Source organism: Stigmatopora argus, chromosome 1 (assembly GCF_051989625.1).
Source record: "Stigmatopora argus isolate UIUO_Sarg chromosome 1, RoL_Sarg_1.0, whole genome shotgun sequence".
NCBI lineage: Eukaryota > Metazoa > Chordata > Actinopteri > Syngnathiformes > Syngnathidae > Stigmatopora > Stigmatopora argus.
Window position 1 is genome coordinate 13,858,626 of NC_135387.1, and position 22,599 is coordinate 13,881,224.

At 41.7% G+C, this 22,599-nt stretch overlaps 1 protein-coding gene across 1 annotated transcript in view; it reads left to right on the forward strand.

The window, feature by feature from the left end:
* Positions 1-22,599, forward strand: part of plxnd1 (plexin D1) — an 85,700-nt gene that overhangs the window by 58,760 nt on the left and 4,341 nt on the right. The window contains exons 22-35 of the mRNA XM_077599145.1: positions 1,180-1,292; positions 2,163-2,267; positions 3,348-3,478; positions 3,629-3,827; positions 4,953-5,099; positions 5,223-5,379; positions 5,705-5,808; positions 7,258-7,321; positions 9,682-9,716; positions 10,238-10,342; positions 11,175-11,338; positions 11,411-11,558; positions 21,337-21,477; positions 21,547-21,621. Of these exons, the coding sequence (XP_077455271.1) occupies positions 1,180-1,292; positions 2,163-2,267; positions 3,348-3,478; positions 3,629-3,827; positions 4,953-5,099; positions 5,223-5,379; positions 5,705-5,808; positions 7,258-7,321; positions 9,682-9,716; positions 10,238-10,342; positions 11,175-11,338; positions 11,411-11,558; positions 21,337-21,477; positions 21,547-21,621 (1,688 nt within the window). The remainder of the gene's footprint in view (positions 1-1,179; positions 1,293-2,162; positions 2,268-3,347; positions 3,479-3,628; positions 3,828-4,952; positions 5,100-5,222; positions 5,380-5,704; positions 5,809-7,257; positions 7,322-9,681; positions 9,717-10,237; positions 10,343-11,174; positions 11,339-11,410; positions 11,559-21,336; positions 21,478-21,546; positions 21,622-22,599) is intronic.

The following is a 22,599-nucleotide window of genomic DNA, read 5'->3' on the forward strand; positions in this document are numbered from 1 at the left end:
TCCGCCAAGGCTGAACAATCGTGCCAGGTGGTGATAGAGGGGAGTCCTCCCTCCTGCTTCTGCGGACGGTGCAGTGCCTCACAATCTTTCTCCAAACCGCTCCAAACATCTCACAGAAAAAATACACGGATGGATGAATATATTCAACTCATACAATGGCAGCCATTTAAAAAAACTGCTCAAAACACTATGATGTGCTTTCCAACCAATCAATTGAATGAAAGCATATCTTCCCTTCTTTCACTAGAGTAGAAAAGTTTATTTTTTTCCCCCATTCTTTCATCATCAGCGACTACTCTCTATAGGTGGTTAGATTAATTAGTAACATTGGTTAGTTTAACATACCCTTGGTAGAACTTTAGATGTAATGCTAAATTTTCACATTTGATTGGCTAAAATAGTAACAGCTTTGATCAAATGTCTGCCTGCAATAAGGCAGCCACTTCCTGGAAATAATGTCCTTTATTCACGTTTTTCTCCCCTGTTATTCGTTAGTAAAATAAATTCTTTTTTTTTTTTCAATTTATGTGCCTGCCATTAGGAATGTCACAATATTAATGATCTATCATGATTCTGCGTTAATTTAAAGTGCCTCGATTTCAATCAATCAAAAGCCTTTATTGTTATTATACAACTGCTGCATATAACGAAATTAGTGGTGCTACTCCCCAAAGTGCGTGTTTCTCGGCAAAAACATAAATAAGTAATATGAAAAGTCACGTCCCAGGCAAGATAAATATTGCACAATCTAAGAATTTCCCAATATTGCAATGTTAAAAATTACTCAATATCGTCATGCGCTTATCTCGGTCTAAAATAAAGAGCCGTTGATGCTTGAAATTTCATTTTGCCAGGCATATCGAAGGGCTAAGGTTGTAGCATATGGACGTAAGCATTGCATGGATGGGGATAAAAGCGCATCTATGATTTCAAAATGTCTTTGTCACAAAACACTGCAGAACATTGGCAAGAAATTAAAAAAGCCAATCGAAAATGACTGAGCCAACCACAAGAGGCTCTTTGCTTCTTGCTGTTCAGCCATTCTTTCCCACCACTACCAACAAACTCCCTGCAACACCCTCCTACTGCTACTATATTGAGATTTTGAAAAATGTGTTTAGCAACATTTGGGGGGACTTAACAACAGTGTACGATCTTTGCCCTTTTTTTGTCTTTCAGGCTTTGCAGAACTGCAGACTGACATGACAGACCTGACCAAGGAGCTCAACCGCAGCCAGGGCATTCCTTTCCTGGAGTACAAACAATTTGTCACGCGCACCTTCTTTCCGAAGGTGACCATTTCAATTCGTCTCCCCTATCTGATAACCACAGACACTCGCATTTTTCTCACTACTGCTGAGCTAATCTGTCCTCCCCACACGCCCCGTTTCATACTCCCCGTCTTTTGAAATATGCATCATAATTCACCTTGGGGCTTGGAATACTCAGTAGCTGTTGCAAAATGTCGCCCAAATTGGCACCCTGGTGGACAGTTAATGCTTTCTCGACAGGTAAGCAATTTTCTGACGCGTGATCCGCCCCGAAGGGGTCCGTCTCTGCGTGGCTTTTTACACGTACAAACTCGGCGTGATTTATCTGCTGAGCGCAGGCGTGGAATTTCAAGGGGATGCGACAATGGCGGCCACTGTGACAAGGGAACTTTCCGCTCTGATTTGTAAAATCGCACTCACGCCCACGGCGGCGCCCTCCCGCTTTGCAGGCTCCTTTGCGAAAGCGCCCGTGTTGGCCGACTGCGGTGGCCCATACGGCGCCTCCTGACCATGGTTAGCTGGCATAGACTCCAGCACGCCCGCAATGGTCGTGTGGAAAATCCGTTCAGAAGATAAAGGCAGCTAATCGAGAATAGCAAAGCAGCCTCAAAAGTAATGATTAAGTGCTGCGTCTTATATTGGTCTGATATTCATTTCATTTGTTCATAAAAATGTCTTGTGAGAGTCTCTTTTCGCATGTGCAAACCAAAAAGTAAGTCAGGCCCTCAGAGTCCATTCAGGGGTCTCTTGGCGCAAGGCCAGCCTTTGCTTACGCGGTTAATTAACCACAATATTCTTTGGGCAGTCGTCTTTTTTTATGTTCTTTTCAATGTGACGGCCTGGCGATTGCACCGACTTGCTTTCAAAATTTCGCCATCGTGTGCCTTTCAGATGTGCTCGGATTATGAGAGGAGTCTGGTCCAGCCCACCTACGAGTACGATTCTCTGGGCCCTCGAGCTCTGCCGGAGACGCACCCGTTGTTGCAGGAGTGGCAGGTGAGGGGTTAAGCCATTAGCAAGTTTGCTGGCGCACTCTTCTGCCAGAGTGGCTTGATTTGGTTTCTTATTATTCCCCGCTCTTCCAACTGGGTCACGAAGAGTCATAAGGACTCCACCACTGTGGGGTTGTTGATGACTAGCAGAAACCGTGCATTTTGTCATTTCGTGCCTTTGTGTGTCGTTACTAATGCTTAATGGCTGTTAGCAAAATGCGCCCTCTTCGAGCCCGATGGATACATTTAGAAATGCGTCTTGTTTTGCGATGGAAGGCCAGGCGGCCAAGGAAAGCAGGCATTTCGAAAGAGTGCTTTCACACAGGCGCGAAAGGTGAGCGCACATTACGAGAAAAAGTAACAATCCTCAGCTAGTTTTGAGGTCGGCGGCCGACGAGAGGAGGGGGGAGTCGGCGATTGTCTGAATGTGATGAAGTGCCCACGGTCTCCGGCATCTTCCCGGGAAGTGTTTCCAGGTCGCGGCAAATAAATCTCACAGGCCAGCATTTATCTTAATGGGCACCTCTGTTCTCCTTCTGTCAGCCCGCAAGCGGCGCCATATGGTTGTTGCTCAGTCACACCCGCGGATTGGCCGTTAAGTCCGCTTTGCCAATTTGAATGGGTGCAAGGGCGGGGGATGATGTTGACCTTGGAGGAGAGCAGAGGCCACTCAAGTAGTATTATTAGAATTAAAGTGTCATGGTTTGATATATACCTTGGACCATATTTTGCTAAAAATATCCCAGATGGGAGGCGGGGGCGCATCGTAAAAGTGCACAGGTGCACGCATAAGGATGAAAATTATTCATGTTTTTAGTGCCGATTTTGTGATAGGCACACACAAACCCACTAAAATTTGCGTGGAGGTATGCGGATCGTAATATAAACTTAATACTTTTGTTATGAAAGTTGAATTCGGGGTCAAGGTGTAGTCCACGTGAGAGCAAATTATACTTGAGCAATTACGGTAATAATGAAATTCAATACCACCTGGTGACAATCCCACCCAAATTTCCACTTCTACATGTGAAAAAGGATGAGAAAGAAGCGTCAAAATAACACCTTCCTCCCCTTTTGCCTTCAGTCCACCAATCCGAGCAAACCCAACGTAGAGGAAGGCATAACGCTGTTCGCCACTCTTCTCAGTAACAAGCACTTCCTCGTCACTTTCGTCCACGCGTTGGAGCAGCAGAAGGACTTTGCTGTACGAGACAGGTAAGCGCCTCCTCGGATTTTGCTTCTCCGATTTTTTTTCTTTTCAGCAAGAGATAAGAAAAGAGCCCTTCAAATGCTCTTGTTCAGTGTTATTGTTGCAGCTTACCTCACTCTGATGTGGCATTTTACTCATTTTTACTCCTGGCTCAGGTGCAGTTTAGCATCCCTGCTCACCATCGCCCTCCACGGCAAACTGGAGTACTACACTAGTATCATGAAAGACCTGCTGGTGGACCTCATTGATGCTTCAGCCGCCAAGAACCCCAAGCTGATGCTGCGCCGCACCGAGTCGGTGGTGGAGAAGATGCTCACCAACTGGATGTCCATCTGCATGTACAGCTACCTCAAAGTGAGTATTTGGGGGAGAACGCCTCGTAGATTCTCAGGCCACCGGGTCACGGAAAGTCCGCAAAGATCTAGCACGGGTTGTTAGACGTGTCTGTTGGGGCCCCTTCAGTTCTCCCATGGCAAAAATGGCTTGTTTGTGATGATCAGATGCAGACCATTGTCCTTTTCCTGACCCAGAAGCTGCTTCTTTAAAGGGCCAGACAACACCTTTATCCTTGTGCCGCATGGGAGAAAGAATCTTGTTAAATAGAAAAAAAGCATAGAATTTCATTTTACTGATGCATCATAGTAGAGAAAAGGGTCAATAAATGTTAGCTTTTCCTGGATGTGAACGTCGTTAGTGTAGGGAGACATTTTGTCAATGCTGGTGCTATTTTAGCCAATCAAATGTGAGTCACCCAGATTATACATCTTTTCGTTTGACGTCTGTCATACCCTTCATCCCGTGCACCTGCGTTTCAGTGAATCAGTGTTTATATGCGTGGCTATAATTAACTTCACAAAATGGGGGCACTCATAAACGGTGTCATTGTTTTCTCTATTATCAGAGGTCTGAGAAATGCAAGACTTCTATACTTCAAATTCTATTAGTAACAGTCTTTCACATGAAGGTCATTTATTCTTTTAGTGTGTCCCTATAAGGCCTTAGACTAGTTCATTTTTTACTATACTAGGTTAAGAAAAAGATTGCAAAATAAAGCAATTCAACTTTTCTTCTAAGACATTTGTACCCAACATATACGAAGTATATAGACCTTTATAATTCCTGCAGTATTTATCATTTGTGGATTTTCAGATGAAAGTCTATAATGAAATCCGACACACTTGCATTACAATGAACTGCCGTTCAAGAAATTTGGTTTGTGATAATGTTAATCAGTTTGAAACGCTACATTCGGTTCATGTTTAGTTCAGTTCTATATCGGAAAAAAAATCTTCATCTTGTTCAGATCAAAAATTGCTGTGAGACCCTATTCAACCTTATTTTAGGGACACAAATCCCCACTTAAAATGTAGAACTGTGAAATGGGTCCCTTAGCATGAATGACACCAGTATCATAAAACGTCTCATCTCATCGCCTTGGTGGGCTAACGCTCAACTGCACTCTGCTCTGTCATTCTTCAGGAGACGGTGGGCGAGCCTTTCTTCCTCCTCCTGTGCGCCATCAAGCAGCAGATCAACAAGGGCTCCATCGACGCCATCACGGGGAAAGCGCGCTACACGCTCAACGAGGAGTGGCTGCTCCGGGAAAACATCGAAGCCAAGCCGCAGGTGGGAGGAATTCTCTCGTCCGTTCGCCGCACTTGACTGACGGCAGGCTTATGAAAAGAAAACTGCTGAAAGTGAAATTCAAACCGTATCGGTCTCGTGACGTTGCGCTTTTTGTTTTCGCAGAACATCAACGTGTCCTTTCAGGGTTGTGGCATGGACTCACTATCTGTCAGGGTTATGAATACGGACACCATCTGCCAAGTGAAGGAGAAAATCATCGAAGCCTTTTATAAAAACTTGCCTTTCTCCCACTGGCCCCGAGCAGAAGATGTAGACCTGGGTAAGAGCGGCGCTTCCCTGATTATTTTCATTCTTTCCCCTCCCCGGCCCCTCAGAGATTTGCCATCCTCCTTTGCAAAAGGTCAATTCCTCGCACGGAGCCACGCTAACCCGCGGCCGCAATAAAGTAAATGACAGGATGCATTGAGGAGACCGTACAGTAATAATCAGGAGAATTATTGCTTCCGAAAGCCCGCGGTGCTGATTTGATTAATGGCCCTGGAGGATTTCAGTGGTCCTCGACGTCATTTTTTTGTTCTCCCTTTCGAGAAGCGTTCCCGTTTCTTTCTCCTAAACTAACCTCGGACGTCTTGTGTTTCCCGCAGAGTGGTTTGACTCGGGCAGCAACAGCAAACTCCTGCAGGACCTTGACAACACCTCCATCATGGAGGATGGGCGCAAAAAACTCAACACAGTCTTCCATTACCAGGTGTGTAATTGCCAGTAATGCATTACTCGCACATTTATTTACAATTAATTTGAGTATTCATTTCCTCGTGTATTTTTCCTTGTTAATCTAATACACAATTGGTCCAATATTAACTGGAATTCCATTTATTTATTTACATATTTATATATATACATATATATTTATATTTATATATATGTGTATATATATGTATATATATATGTGTATATATATATTTATATGTATTTATATATATATACATATATATATTTATATGTATTTATATATATATACATATATATATATATTTATATATATATATATATATGTATTTATATATATACATATATATATATATATATATATATATATATAAATTACCTATTTATTTATGTCTAAAAAGTCTTCATGTGTCTGTATTCTCACCCTCATGCTACTGTGACAATGAACTTTCCCGAATACGGGATGAATAAAGTTATCTAATCTAATAAATGGATTGTTGAAATTCATTAATGCACATATAAATCCAATCCATTTAAATAGGGATAAACAATGACCCTTAAAAAAAATCTGTATTTTTACTGCACTACCTTTCATAAACAAATTGAAAAAACATTTTATATAACATCCATGTATGATCAAGCGAGAGAGTTAACCGAGAATTTCCCAGATGATGATTGGCAGGTACATTTTTAAGTGTGCCTATGTATGCTTCCTCTCAAAAATGGACACTTTTGTTTGGATTTTCTCAGGTTTTGCGACATTTTCGCAACCTGCTTGTTAGCTTCTCAATTGTCCTTAGGCGCGAACGTGAGGGCAATTATTTGTCTTTCTATTCCCTCTCTGTGATTGGTTGGTGCTCTTCAGCCCAAAGTCACCGGGGATTGGCCGCAACACATTAAGACACTAATAATTTTTAGCACTTCATTCTACTTTCTATACATTTAGTATTTTAGGTCAAATCATGCAAGTATAAATAATGTTGTGTGGTATATCAAATTACAAGCTCATAACATCCAACTAAGACATTTAATATTTATTTTTCCAAGATTGATAACTTGTTTTGACATTTACCAGACGGTTGTTTTGCCCTTTAATTGCAATAAAAACACAACCAACCCATTAAAAATCTGCTGCAAGAAAAAAAAGCTCCGCAAAAGTAGGCAGGAATGTCTCTGTGTATTTGCTTATGTCAACATTCATTTGTGCATGAGTAAACAGACACTGGGTGACCCTCTCACCTTTGACCTTTTACCTGTACATGTTAAGTGTGCTGTTTAGTTTTGCTAAGCCGTGTTGACACAGCAATGAGGGGGGCGAGCCGCGTCGTGTACTCGCGTTCCCGGGTCGCTGGGAAGCCCCACATTAGCAACGCGGGCGCCTCTGAATGGCAAATCCTCCACGGGAGCTTGCACCAACACTCACCTCTCACCCCGTCACCTCTGTTTTTCCCCGTCTGTCTTCTTCCAGATCCCTGAAGGGGCGTCCCTCGCCATGAGCATGCAAGACAAGAAAGAGAACACCCTGGGGAGAGGTACGTCGCCTTGCAACACTCATTGATGCTCAGCCACTCGCCTACTTGCGGAAATATGCACAAGTAGAGGTTACATGCTACTGATGGAAAAGTTCAAAATCATCTAAGAACACAAAAAAACAATCATTCTCACTCTTGTTGTCATGGCAAAACCGCATTACCTTTCAGTAATAAATGTGGGCCAGCCAGCATACCGTCTACTACTGGGTCATTCCAGAATTGAAGCATAGTGCTCAGTTTTCAACAGTTTTTCAAAATGACTTGGTTCATCACAAACGTCATATATACATTAATTTTACTGCAAACTTCAAAATAGTCATAATGTTTTGGATTGGATTGGATAACTTTATTCATCCCGTATTTGGGAAATTTCATTGTGACAGTAGCAAGAAAAGGCATTTAGGCAAATAAAGGCAAATTAGTTGGACAGTACAGTCGCAAAGGCCGCAGAACAACAAAGCAAAAGCACAAAGTACAAAGCAAATCAAAGTAAATGGGATCATTGAGAATCACCAAATCAAATCATGAAGACAGAAAAGCAGCAAAAACACAAAACGAGCAAGAGTGGACGGAGCTACCTCCACCGGCTGCCACTTGAACGGCGCCATTTTGGTTGCGGTAGCAAAAACGGATACAGACTCAAAAGATGTAAAGTTGGACAAAAACTGGAACCACACACAGGAAGTCTTCCACAAGATGGGGAACTTCTGCAGACTGTGACCGAGGTAGAGAATATGCAGAGTCACTCTTCCAAGCTTATTCGCACAGTTCCTCAGTAGTCTGGAGCTGAAGACAACAGTAGCAGAGTAGAGCCCCTTGACTCCGTTGCTGGTAAGCGCCGACAGCTCTTCCATCTTATCCCATGATGGAATGGTTGGTCAGAAGCATTGCCTCTTCTCCCGGCACTTTTGTCCTCAAGTTCACCTAGAATCATAGCCAAGTTAATGTGGTGTGTTATAAACCAATCCGTCGAGCAGTCCACCACTGTGTCCCCTCACTTAGAAAGAGCCCCCCACCCTTTCAATGGCAAGCTTATGTGAACAAACACTGGCTGTGACTTCAAAGCTTCAAGGAGATGTCACAGGCTTACTGAGCTACACGTGTGGCCAATATAAAAACACGGTGATCGCTGTTGAGGGTCTGGAGCGAGGCCCACTGGGCAGCTGCAGCGCCTGGCAGAGTCGGCGCTCTCTCACCACGAGTTTAGCAATCGAGCGAGCGTCTCCTCCTTGCAAGCCCGAGAGTCCACGTGTGTTCTCATTATCCAGCTAAAAATAAACAGCATAATTTGGTCAGCACCTATGCTGTTTTTTGCAGTTGTTGTTCGTTTTGGTGCTCCAGCATAGGGAGGTCGCAATGCTTTTTTTGTGTTTATTTTTTTTCACTTCCGATCTTATTCTTGTTTTTTTTACATTACCGATCAGATGCCCATATTTTGAACTAGTTTTTTAATGTATGTTATTGCAAGCTAGCTTTCAAAACGCTGCCACCAAAGCAAGGAGAAAAAAAAAGTTGAGCCAGTCTTGTCGATGCCCTTTCAGCCAATGTATATAGTACGTATATTGACGTATGATTTTGTTTTTTTCCAAGTCAGGCATTGTTGTGGATTAGTTTTTTAATTTGGGCTAAGAGTTACTAGCAAGCTTTCAAGTAAGGAGAAAAAAAACAGAAGCTAACCTGATGCCACAGTTGCCGATAAACTTTTAACCATAAAAATACTCACACATACAACATACAGACATTATAACATGGCTTTATAACTGCTTCTATCCGATGGATCCATAAGCTGTTACCTCTACTTTTTTCAGCTTTTAAAACCATTTTCCTCCTGTATTAACTTTTGTTTTTTGTTTGTATTTTGAATATTTTTTGGTGGCAAATAGAAATGGCCAGTTGACCCAAATATAAACCATGACCATACCTAATATAAAGCATAATTGTATATAATCCTCGACCGTATATAAAACACAGTTCATTCATCTAAGACCATATAGGATGCACGATCGTATACCAAGCACAGCACTTTCTCCCAAAGTTTGTCAAGCGTTAGCATCTCATTTGCACTAATGGTAGACTTTGTGTGTCTGCCTCTGCAGCTCCGTTCTCCATGTTCACTCGTAATCTTTCTCCTTCACTCAGTCTGACAGCTGGCCTCCCCTTCCGGCCCACCGTCCACCTTAATCACTTTCACCTCTCACGTCTATACTCTATCTACCTTCGTCTCCTCTCAGTGTCTTTGTTTTTTGTTCCCTCCCTCTCAGCTGTCACCTCTCGCCTTCTTCCCTCCGCCTGTCTTCTTTTATTCTCTCTTGTTGATTGTATTGTTTCTTCTTTTTTTTTCTCCCCCCCCGCTCCTCTAGCCAAAGATCTGGACACGGAAAAGTACATCCACTTGGTGAGTAACTGCTCGTGTATTCTCCAAGTGCTCTCTGACAATGTTGCATTTGCTCCGCGTGGAGATGGAGAGAATGAGGGTGAATGGAGGTGAGAAGGAAAGCCGCCGCTGCGAGGGAAGAGCGGCGCTAATGCAGCTTAAGCTCTTTTATAACCGTCTGCCAAGATACGGGCCCTTTGACTTTAGAATAATGAGTTCTTCGGAACGCAATTTGCCGGGTGAATAGTCCATTTTTAAGGGCAGATTTGTAGTCTTTTTTTTTTTTTTTTACTCCAGGCTGTACATTTGCATTTAGGTTGGGCTGTGCAAGTCAGAGATGTGAGCCGCAGACATTTGCTCACTCTTTTAGATTGTTTTCAACCTACAGTCATGTGGTTTGCGGATCGTATATCTAATGCGCGAAACAGAAAAATTCCTCCGACTACCGCGGAAGGTTCGCGGCGTTCATTTAGGGTTCTCGCGAGGAGCTGTAAAAGCAAATTGTGTGCCGAGTGTTGACTCGGAGCCTCTTGGTGTTCCAGGTTCTTCCCCACGATGAGCTAATGGAGACCAAGAGGTCGCACAGGCAAAACCACCGCAAGAAGGTGCTGCCTGAAATCTACCTGACACGCCTCCTGTCTACCAAGGTGAGCACCCCCAACCCCCTCGGGCACCTTTTTTTCAAGAGACGTAAGAAGATGATAATTCACAATGACTGTTGTAGCAATGAGTCACATGAAGCTTTGTTATTTTAAACGTATTTGACTGTTCCTCGGCTCCCCTCATTTACAAGCAATCACATACCTAGTCACGTCATTACAGAAACAGCAACAAACCAATGTATTTCCGATCCTTGTCAAACTTGGCTTGAGTGATTAAACCCGGGTGAACAAGGAGAACATAAGTTATACTTAACTTGCTTTCAATGTAGAATTTTGTTTTTTTTACATGTTGAGCACTCAAGAGTGTAAATACAATTGTAGATCAGAACTTGAGCCTGATATTCCAAAATCGGCCATCCAAAAAATAAAATAACTAAAATTATGAATCAGATGATGAGTGTGGAATGCTCTCTATATTATTATTCCTGTTTTGTGTGGACCTTTCATAACATCTAATGCCATTTTATCAGGTGTGCATGACAGTTTGCACTAAAATGTCTCAAAACAAAGGTTCTTTTTGGATGGAGGTCACCCTCGTGGGGCAGACGTCTGCAGGCGAGCGACCCCTAAAAAATATCAAACTGAGAACCAGTACACAAAGGCAATTTGACTGACAAAATTGATTCCAATCAAATATCAAATGACATAAAAGACAAACATCGTCCAGGTCACACTCACATTTTGATCCATCCTATGCTTGAAACAGGCTGCACGAGGGCACCTTCAAGACTGCCAATGTTTGTTGCGTTACAGAGGCCCTTTGAAGGCAGACTACAGTGTGGCTCTATCTCATCAATTCATGTCTTTCCTATCAAAGGGAACGCTGCAGAAGTTCTTGGATGACCTCTTTCAGGCCATCCTTAGCATCCCTCCTGAGCAGCCTCCGTTAGCTGTCAAATACTTCTTTGACTTTCTGGAGGAGCAGGCTGAAAAACGAGGCATCACTGATCCTGACACCCTCCACATCTGGAAAACCAACAGGTCAGCAAAGCAAACTGGTTGACGGCAGTCGTCAGGCATCAGATTTAAAAAGCCTTCCTTGTGCTCGCTCAGCTTGCCGCTGCGTTTCTGGGTGAACATCCTAAAGAACCCCCAGTTCGTCTTTGACATCGACAAGACGGATCATATGGATGCGTGTCTGTCTGTCATTGCGCAAGCCTTCATTGATGCCTGCTCTATTTCTGACCTGCAGCTGGGCAAGGTCAGTATGCTCCCACTTTACCAATATAATCCCATATGTTGCAATCAAACAAAGAAAAAGAAAAAGATGAATATCGGTGTGTCAAATTATCAATATTACACGTACATCATAGATTTTTTTTAAAAAGTGGCATTAAAGGCATTTTTTCTAGATTATTTTCTATAACCTTGAATATTTACCAGGTTTGCACAACCATTTGCATTGAAGGTGCACCGAATGTCATTATTTTTCAAACTGCAATATATTTGCCGTATTTGTCGCAAAAAAATGATGACTGAATCGAGGGTACGGCTTATATGCGCACAAATTAAACTTGACAAGCACGAAACTGCAAGGTGACAAGGACGAAACGCCATAATGCAAGATAAGTTTATTTTGACGTCTATGAATGAAATTCTTGGAAAAAAAAACAAACTATCTTGCATAAAACTCACTTGTGCCTGCCATTTTTCACTCAGGGCACCGCCAGCTTACCTAGTGATGACAAACCAGACCGCTATGCACACACTTTGTGGTTGTACTGCTCACATGACTTCCTCTTTGAATTTGTCTACGTGCAGGCAACACCCTTTCGGAATGTGCAATCCAGCAATCGATTTATACAGTATCTCAAAAATCAGGGGGCGTCTTATACGACAGAAATGGTAAAATTCAACCATTTTAAGGGTACAGCTTATACGCGGAGACGGCTAATACGCGAGAAAATTCGGTAATTTAGTTTGTCTTTTTGAGACTCTCCTGTATATTTGAAGTTTGTCATTATATGTACCTGACAGGAAATCATATGAATACACTTTTCTCTGATTGGCCATCGCTGGGAACTTCATAGGCATAGGCAAAGCGTGTGGTGATTTTGACACTTTGTGAAGATGCAGTTTTCAATGGCACCCAACTTTGCAATTTCAGTTATACAAAAATAAAATATTCACTCACGTCACACCTCCACTCGAACAGGGATCTGTTCGCGCTTGTGTGAACAGGCGTGTTTAGGTAAAGAGATAACATTTTGAGAGGACCTCCTGGTTCCAAAATGCTAATATATTCCGTTAATATTTGTACTTAAAACTTCTTTGAGATTTAAAAGCTAATGAAGGACCAGGAAAGGAGGCCAACTTTAGGTGGTGAGCCTCATTGTACTTAATATTTAAGTGAGGTTTCAGAGTGCATACAACCATTTGTCATGTTTGTGACCAATAAGGCGTAAGTAGCCTGGCGGTGCACCTACACAGCCATAAACTCCGTTGTCAGCTCCATCTACCTCACCTTGTCTCCTTTTAGGCAGGATGACTGATCCAAGGTCACAAGCTGTAGGGATCTCGCTTGTGGGTGTGCACAAGTTGTGTGTGAGGGTGTGTATGTTTGTGTGTGAGCTCAAATGTCACTGTCTTCCCTGTTCACAAATGCTTCTCATCCCTCCGACACTGTGAGCTTGTCAACAGGCTCTGCTTGTCTGCTGTCTCTTCCTGAGTTACTTCCTTTCCTGGAGCGAATCGAACAGTTGTCAAACGATCCGCCTCCTTTACTTGCAGTTTTAAACTTTTTAGATATTTATTTTAATTTACATCTTTTTTTTGGCAATGTGTTGACTAGTTTTTGGGACACTGACTTGGAATTGAACATGTGGTTTCTACAAGAATGAATTGGACATTTGTTTCCATCAATGGAATGCTATACATGGTCATTTTTTAAAGAAAAAAAGCATTACTATACCATCAAAGGTTCTGGGTTCCAATCTAGGTTAGTCCACCAGGGAACAGGTGGACTAATATATACATGGTCATGTTTTAAATGTTAAAAAAAAGCCTTACTATACATGGTCATTTTTTTAAGAAAAAGGCTTGCTATAGGTCAGGGGTCTCAAACTTGCGGCCCGCGGGCCAACTGCGGCCCGCGGGACGATAATTTGCGGCCCCCGTCTTAATATGAAAGATCGATTATTTTTTTTTTTTTAAATATTTTTTTTTTTTTTTTTTTTTTTTTTTTTTTTTTTTTTTTTTTTTTTTTTTACCCCTTTCCCCATGATGGCGCCGTTTAAGTGGCAGCCAGTGGCAGTAGCTCTGTCCACTCATGTTTTACATGAAAAATTAGAGGGAACATTGACATGCACCTGCTTGTGGCAGGTGTGATACTGGTGTGCCGATAGCGAGCAATGATGATGTCGTGGCCGGATGATTCGCCTAAAGATGTTTCGCCGACGGACGTTTGACAGACAGACAGGTCGTACTAGTATTTGTTAGTTTAATGATTAAATACAAATACTAGTATTTGTATTTAATCATTAAACGCTGTTTTCAGCTGGATTTGACCGAATTTGAGAGCATTTTGAGCCGTTTGGCGAATGGACGTCTATAGACGTTTTTTTGCCTCCATCGCGATATCATCCAGTATTTGTATTTAATCATTAAATGCTGTTTTAGCATGGATTTGACCCGATTGCTGTCATTTTACGGCTCGGTTCTGCTACATCTGCCTGCCCAAGAGTGCTTATTCCCGGACTGCCATTGATGGTAGACGAACATTGATTTTTACTATAATTTGGACAACACCGGCGGCGGGCCGGATTAAAAATCCTAACGGGCCGTATATGGCCCGCGGGCCGAGGTTGAAAAACTTGTACACACACGATCCGGCGGGGCGAGCGTTCGAATCCCGTTTCGGCGAAACCTCCGTTCGGCCGAATGAACGTTCGGTGGAACGTCCATTCGGCGACCTGCCCGTCTGTCAAACGTCCGTCGGCGAAACGTCTTTAGGCAAATCATCCGAGTACCGATGATGTCGCTCACACTGGTACTCAGTGCGCTCAGGGAGGTTGTCTTTCTGCTCAGACCAACAAAAAATTAGAGGGAACTTTGGTTCGGAGCTGAATGAACCAATCACGGTGAGGTATACGGCTCTGGAAGGCGGGACATCGGCCGGGCTGTCCAGTGCCTCGCTCACTCACTCATTCATTCCTCCAATCAGCTGGGCGGAGGAGAAGCCGTGAGGCCGATCACTCCGCTCGGCGCGCACACTCCTCCGCTGCTCTCAGCATAGAACTGAATGAGGCGCTATGATCCGTGATCCAGCCTGTGTCAGTGTCTGTAGCCATCTCCGCGATTGAAACGGAGAGCGAAAGTGCACATGCGCCACAAACCCGCGCGACTGAATGTGAAAGATCAACCCGAGACTCATTCCAAGTGGAAAAACATATTACAGAGCCCCAGAGATGTCTCTTTCAAAGCCTGCCGTGAAGAGAAAGGTCGGTGATGAGCACAGACAGTTTCAAGAAAAGTGGGGAGTGCAATATTTCTTTGTTGAACACAGGGGCACCCCAACGTGTCTCATTTACACTGAAAAAGTTGCGGTGCACAAGGAATACAATTTGAAACGTAATTGTACTATGAGACATGCTGAGGAGTACGAAAAATACCAGGGAGATGAGAGAGCCAACCAGGTTGCCAGTCTTAAAACACGTCTTCTGAGGCAACAGGATCTCTTCAAGAAGGCTACCAAAGACAGTAATGCAGCAGTCAAAGCTAGCTACGCCGTTTGTGAGTTGATTGATCCTGTGCTAAGTGATCCCAAATGGCTCATGGACTTGGCTTTTCTTGTTGATATCACACATGAGCTTAATGTACTGAACAAGAAGCTACAAGGCCAGGGGCAACTTGTCAGTGCTGCCTATGACAACGTGAGAGCATTCTGCACTAAACTTGTGTTATGGAAAGCCCAGCTCTCTCAGACAAACCTTTGCCATTTCCCAGCATGCAAGGCTCTCGTGGATGCAGGCACACCATTCAGTGGTGAGAAGTATGTTGAGGCCATTTCGAAGCTACAGGAGGAATTTGATCACAGATTTGCAGACTTCAAGACACACAAAGCCACATTTCAAATTTTTGCGGACCCCTTCTCCTTTGATGTGCAAGATGCCCATCCTGAGCTTCAAATGGAGCTCATTGACCTGCAGTGCAACTCTGCACTCAAAGCCAAGTTCAGGGAGGTGAGTGGAGAAGCAGACAAGCTTGGGCAATTTTTGAGAGAGTTGACCCCCAGCTTCCCTGAACTTTCCCGAAGGTTCAAGCGGACCATGTGCCTTTTTGGGAGCACATACTTGTGTGAGAAGCTCTTCTCCACCTTGAACTTCAATAAGTCCAAGTACAGGTCCAGACTTACTGATGAGCATCTTCAAGCTCTACTGAGGGTCTCCACTGCTTCCTCCCTCAAGCCAAATGTGACTATGTGAGAAGAAGCGCTGCCAGGTCTCTAGCAGCAAGGAGTAGGCAAAAGAAGCCGTGTTCAGAATATTTCATGTTCAATGTTCCATTCAAGTTCAGAAAGTTAAAGGTTAAAGAGCTGTTAATACAGACATTTGAAACGGAATAAAAATAATTCATTTTCTCTACTTAGCCAGCCAGTGTATATCTACTGTATGCTCATTAGTATTATTTGGTTTTATATTACTGATTGATTTATTTTTTATTCATCTTTAAGTTAATTTATTTAATTCATTATTTTTTGTTAAAAAATAAAGATATTTGATAACGTTGGAAAGTTTTATCAGTGCTTTTCTTGTGGAAATCCTGATGCGGCCCAGTCTCACCCAGACTCGGCCTCTAGCGGCCCCCAGGTAAATTGAGTTCGAGACCCCTGCTATAGGTGGTCATTTTTTAAGAAAAAAGCCTCACCATACATAGTCATATTTTAAAGAAGAAAAAGCCTTACTATCCATGGTCATTTTTTTAGGAAAAAAAGCCTTATTATACATTTTTTTAATGAAAAGTTGGCCTCTGCTCTGCGTGAGCAAAAGGGTTCTGGGTTCAAATCCTGCAAAATGGGTCTGGTTTCCAATTAGTTAGTCCACCTGTACCCTACTATACATGGTCATGTTTTAAATTTAAAAAGCCTTACTATATATATAGATGGTCATTTTTTTAAGAAAAAAAGCCTTACTAAACATGGTCATTTTTTAAAGAAAAAAAGTTTCAGATTGCTAATGGGTCTGGGCTCCAATCCAGGTTAGGCCACCTGTACCCTACTATACCTACATGGTCATGTTTTAAATTTTAAAAAAAGAAGCCTTACTATATTTGGTCATTTTTATGAAAAAAAGTCTTTTGATACATAGTCATTTTTATGAAAAAAAGCCTTATGATACATAGTCATTTTTTTCATGAAAAAAAAGCTTTACTATACATGGTCATTTTTAATGAAAGAAGCCTTACTATACATGGTCATTTTTAATGAAAAAAAGCCTTACTATACATGGTCATTTTTAATGAAAAAAAGCCTTACTATACATGGTCATTTTTAATGGAAAAAAGCCTTACTATACATGGTCATTTTTAATGGAAAAAAGCCTTACTATACATGGTCATTTTTAATGAAAAAAAGCCTTACTATACATGGTCATTTTTTTAAAGAAAAAAAGCCTTAATTATACATGGTCATTTTTAATGAAAAAAGCCTTACTATACATAGTCATTTTTTGCAAAGAAAAAAGCCTTTGGTAGCAAGAGTAGTTAGCGTGTAAACCTCACTGCTCTGGGTTCAAATCCAGGTCAGTCCACCTTACTATACATGGATGTTTTTTTTCTTTTTTTTTCTAAAGCCTTACTGTACATGGTCATTTTTTTTAAAAGACTTACGAAAGTCTTACTATACATCGTCTTTATTCAGGAAAAAAAACCTTACCATACATGGTCTTTATTCAGAAAAAAGCCATACAATACACGGTCATTTTTTAAAAGCAAAAAATCCTTATTCGGCCCAGTGCGGCAAGTGGTTAGTGTGTAGACCTTGCAGTTCTGGGGTCCTGATTTCAAATCCAGGTCACTCCACCTGTGCCTTTAATATATATGGTCATTTTTTTAAAGAAAAAAAAAAGCCTTACTGTACGTGGTCATTTTTTTAAGAAAAAAAGCCTTACTATACATTATCATTTTTTTCTTAAAGAAAAGAGCCTTACTGTAGATGGTATTTTTTTAGGGGAAAAAGCCTTACTTTACATGGTCATTTTTTCTTAAATAAGAGAGACTTACTATAGATGGTCATTTTTTTAAAGAAAAAAATACCTTACTATACATGGTCATTTTTTTAACAAAAGAGCCTGACTACACATGATCATTTTTAAAGAAAAAAACCTTACTATACATGGTCATTCTTGGAAAAAAAAAGCCTTACTACACATGGTCATTTTTGAACAAGAAAAAGCCTAACTGTACGTGGTCATTTTTTAAGAAAAAAAGTCTTACTATACGAGGTCATTTTTATGGGAAAAAAGCCTTTTGATATAGTCATTTTTTATGAAAAAAGCCTTACTATACATGGTCATTTTTGATGGAAAAAAAGCCTTACTACACTGTCATTTTTTTAAAGAAAAAAGCCTTACTATACGCAGTCATTTTTTAAGAAAAAAAGCCTTACTATACATGGTCATTTTTATGGAAAAAAAAGCCGTACTATACATGGTCATTTTTTGGGGGAAAAAAGCCTTACTATACATGGTCATTTTTTATGAAAAAAAGACTTACTATACATGGTCAGTTTTAATGAAAAAAAGACTTACTATACGCAGTCATTTTTTAAGAAAAAAAGCCTTACTATACATGGTCATTTTTATGGAAAAAAAAGCCGTACTATACATGGTCATTTTTTTGGGGAAAAAAGCCTTACTATACATGGTCATTTTTAATGAAAAAAAGACTTACTATACCTGGTCATTTTTAATGAAAAAAAGACTTACTATACGTGGTCATTTTTATGGGGGAAAAAGCCTTACTATACATGGTCATTTTTTAAAGAAAAAATAAAACCTTACTATACATGGTCATTCTTGGAAAAAAAAAGCCTTACTACACATGGTCATTTTTGAACAAGAAAAAGCCTAACTGTACGTGGTCATTTTTTAAGAAAAAAAGTCTTACTATACGAGGTCATTTTTATGGGAAAAAAGCCTTTTGATATAGTCATTTTTGATGAAAAAAAGCCTTACTACACTGTCATTTTTTTAAAGAAAAAAGCCTTACTATACGCAGTCATTTTTTAAGAAAAAAAGCCTTACTATACATGGTCATTTTTATGGAAAAAAAAGCCGTACTATACATGGTCATTTTTTGGGGGAAAAAAGCCTTACTATACATGGTCATTTTTTATGAAAAAAAGACTTACTATACATGGTCAGTTTTAATGAAAAAAAGACTTACTATACCTGGTCATTTTTAATGAAAAAAAAGCCTTACTATACATGGTCATTTTTAATGAAAAAAGCCTTACTATACATGGTCATTTTTAATGAAAAAAAGTCTTACTATACATGGTCATTTTAATGAAAAAAAAACCTTACTATATATGGTCATTTTTATGGGAAAAAAAGCCTTACTATACCTGGTCATTTTAGAATTTCATTCATTTGGATTTTTTCTCGACCTCTATAATTTTTTTTAATCACCCAAAATAATCACTTGCCTATTAAGGGTTAAAGTATCAACTTTTGAACAGCTACCTATGTCCACTGTAAGAACCACTGTTCATGTAATTTATGTTGATGGCTGTCCTCACCCTTTGAAGTGGGAGGATTGACAGTTCCAATCATTTTTTTAGGAAAAGACACAAGTCATGTCATGTTCCCCATTTTATCAAGCCATAAAATATGTGAATGTTTTCCCCCCCAAAGTTAGTGTAAACCTTAGGTTCAGGACTGGCGTTGTCGGCAGTGGACAACATAGGCTTTGAACTTTCTTTCCCAGTCGACATTGCTGCAGCACTGCCAAACTTTTTCTTCCCCCTGTCCCCAAGCACGTTTGGTGTCAGCGAGAAAGGCTTTAGGGCCGTCACGCTGCACGAGTGTCCGCAAACAGGATTTGCTCCTGACAAAGCGTGCCACGAAAGGCCCACTTCCGCCAGCACTGATGAAAACGCCAAACTCCTCAAGCGGGCTTTCGCGCAAAGCCGGCCGGGGAAGTCTCTTCTGTCAGAATCAACAAAAGCCCAATTCGGCAAACGCTAAGGAGCGAGAAAGCCTTAGCCAGTCGACGTTCAGTTTGTCGAGCGTCCTAATCTCCCGCTTGAAGCTTTTGAATAACCTTGCGTCGTTACGAATAAATCTTCCGCTGGCTCGGAAGCATCCGCTGAGTCGAGCTTTTTTTGCGGAAGTTCCACCGCAACTTTTGGGCGAAGCCGTATTCACCCAAAAGCTAAGTGTACAAAAAAAAGTGTCTGCAGTTTGAGAATTCTCAATTAAGATTTTCTCCTGAACACGGGACATTTTCTGGAAGTGCCGCTTAGAGCGGATTGAAGGATGGGCACACGGGGTCTGGATTAGCCACATCAAACGATGCAACGCACCCTGTTGTCACAGAAACCTTCTTATCTGGCAAGAAGCACCCTCACGCAGGGGTGAGAGGTCACGGGGGGGTTGGCAAACAGATGGGCAAACAGCAGGAAGTGACCTTGCGGACAGGAAGCAGGAAGGCTCCCAAACTGAGCTCTGTTTAGTCAGCGCACACACACACACACACACGCGCAAATACATCAAGTGACACAAATAACTCGTGACACACAAGTTTTCTTGTAAGCACATTTGCTCTGGACAACCCCCCCTTTCTCACACACACACACACACACACATACACACATACACACACACACATATACTCCACATACTCCATCCCTTGCCCTACTTTTCCTACACGTTCCCATCCTTCATTCGCTCGCAACTGTAGTCACCATTAAAAGCGGAATGTGCCCGCCACGGACTTCCTTTCTACTCGACTGAGCACCAGTGTGAGTAAGGCAGGAAGTAAAGAGAGCGGCTGGCACCGAGGAGAAGATGGACGCCGGAAGGCAACTCCCTCCCTTCCTCCCTCTTTTGTCTACACTTGATGGGGCGGATAGTTGATGGATGAGTCGCTCATTGGTAGCATTGTGCTCAAGACCAGGCTATCTGAAACCAAGACACAATTAGGACTTTTAGGAGTCAAGACCGAAACCAAGTGAAGCAGAGATCTAGACCAGGAGTCGGGAAACTATGGCTCGCGAGCTACATATGGAAGAAAACAGAAGTTGCTGGCAGTCTGAATCGGTTGTCCGCTTGAAATTCAGATGGTGCTCCAACTGTGAACTAAACTACCGTATTTTCTGGACTATAAGTCGCACCTGAGTATAAGTCGCACCAGCCCAAAAAATGCATAATTAAGAAGGAAAAAACATATAAGTCGCACTTGAGTATAAATCGAATTTTTGGGGGAAATTTATTTTATAAAATCCAACACCAAAAACATACATGTCATTTTGAAAGGCAATTTAAAATCTAAATAAAATAGAGAACAACAGGCTGAATAAGTGTACGGTATACCAACGTTGCATGACTGACATTCCTGGTAATGTCAGTAACGACGTAACATATTAAGAGTTATTCAGATATCTCTAGCATAAAAAACATGGTAACAAGTTTACCAAACTGTCAGCTTCACTCCAAATCACTAAATCCAATGAAATCTTCATTCTCAGTGTCACTTTTAAACAACTCCCCCAACATGGGAGGTAGATAATTTCACACATAAGTCGCACCAGAGTATAAGTCGCACCGCCAGCCAAACTACGAAAAAAAACTGCGTTTTATAATCCGAAAAATACTGTTGTTTGCCATAATTGTCTGGCAAAAATGGATGTGAAAGCAGTGACAGGGAAAAGTTAGACAAAGACGAAAGCTGTGCTAAACATTAAATTGTGTATTGCGTTTATGAGTCCTCCCACCCCACCGCTCGAATGAAGTTGTTTTTATGGGGGGGTCTTTTTACAGGATTCTCCGACCAACAAGCTTCTGTACGCAAAGGAAATCCCTGAATATAAGAAGAGGGTGCAGTGCTACTACCGGCAGATCCAGGAAATGGCACCTCTCAGCGAGCAGGAGATGAACGCGCACCTGGCCGAGGAGTCCCGGGTAAGTCACGACGTTGCAAACGCCGTCATTTCGACGATGTTTCTGTCTGACCTGCTGTTCGTTTTGCAGAAGTACAGAAATGAATTCAACACCAACCTGGCCTTGATGGAGATTTACAAATACGCCAAGAGATACAGAAACCAGGTAAAAACACTTTCTCAGCGCAGCTGATTTTCAAATTTACAAATCTGCGCCATTTTTTTCTCTCTAAATTTCTTTCAAGCGCAGTCTAAATGTCCAAAATGGATAATTTGCTGCCACCCAATGGCCAAAGTACATTTTTTAGGACTTGTATTTCTCTAATGTATTTACATATCAGGGCGGCCGGGTGGGGCGAGTGGTTAACGTGTTGGCCTCACAGCGCTGGGGTCCTGGATTCAAATCCAGGTCACGTCCATCTGTGTGGAGTTTGCATGTTCCCCCCAGGCCTGCGTGGGTTTTCTCTGGGTACTCCAATTTCCTCCCGCATTCCAAAAACATGCATGGTAGGCTGGTTGATTACTCTATAAATTGCCCCTTGGTGTGAGTGTTAGTGTGAATGGTTGAGAGAGTCGGAGAATAAATCTGACTTCTGATTCTTCACCTTCTAGTTGTTGCTGTGGTCCACTGGCAAAATCATTGGGTCAGAACATGAGGTGGGAATCAGGAGTGAGTTCAATTCCACTCGTTGCAATTCTCAAATTGTTTATTGAGGTAATGAAAAGGATAAATACAACTTCCAACTTTACAGTGGTGCAGTGGCAAAGACAATGGGTCAGAACTTCAGGTGGACTCAAGTTCAAATCAGAAGTGAGTTTGATTCCACTCTTTGCAATTCTCAAATTGTTTATTGAGGTAATTAAAAGGATAAATATAACTTCCAATCACATCATTTCAGAAGACACTGTGGTCCAGTGGCAAGAACAATGGGTTGAAATTGAAGTTGGACACAAGTTCAAATCTGGAGTGAGTTCAAGTCCACTCTTTGCAAATCTCAAATCTCAAATTGTTTATTGAGATGATGAAAATGATAAATATAACTTCCAAGCATCTAATTTCAGAAGTCACTGTGGTCCAGTGGCAAAGACAATGGGTCAGACAGACCTCAAGTTAGTGGATTTGACTGCCATGTGGGAGATGGGG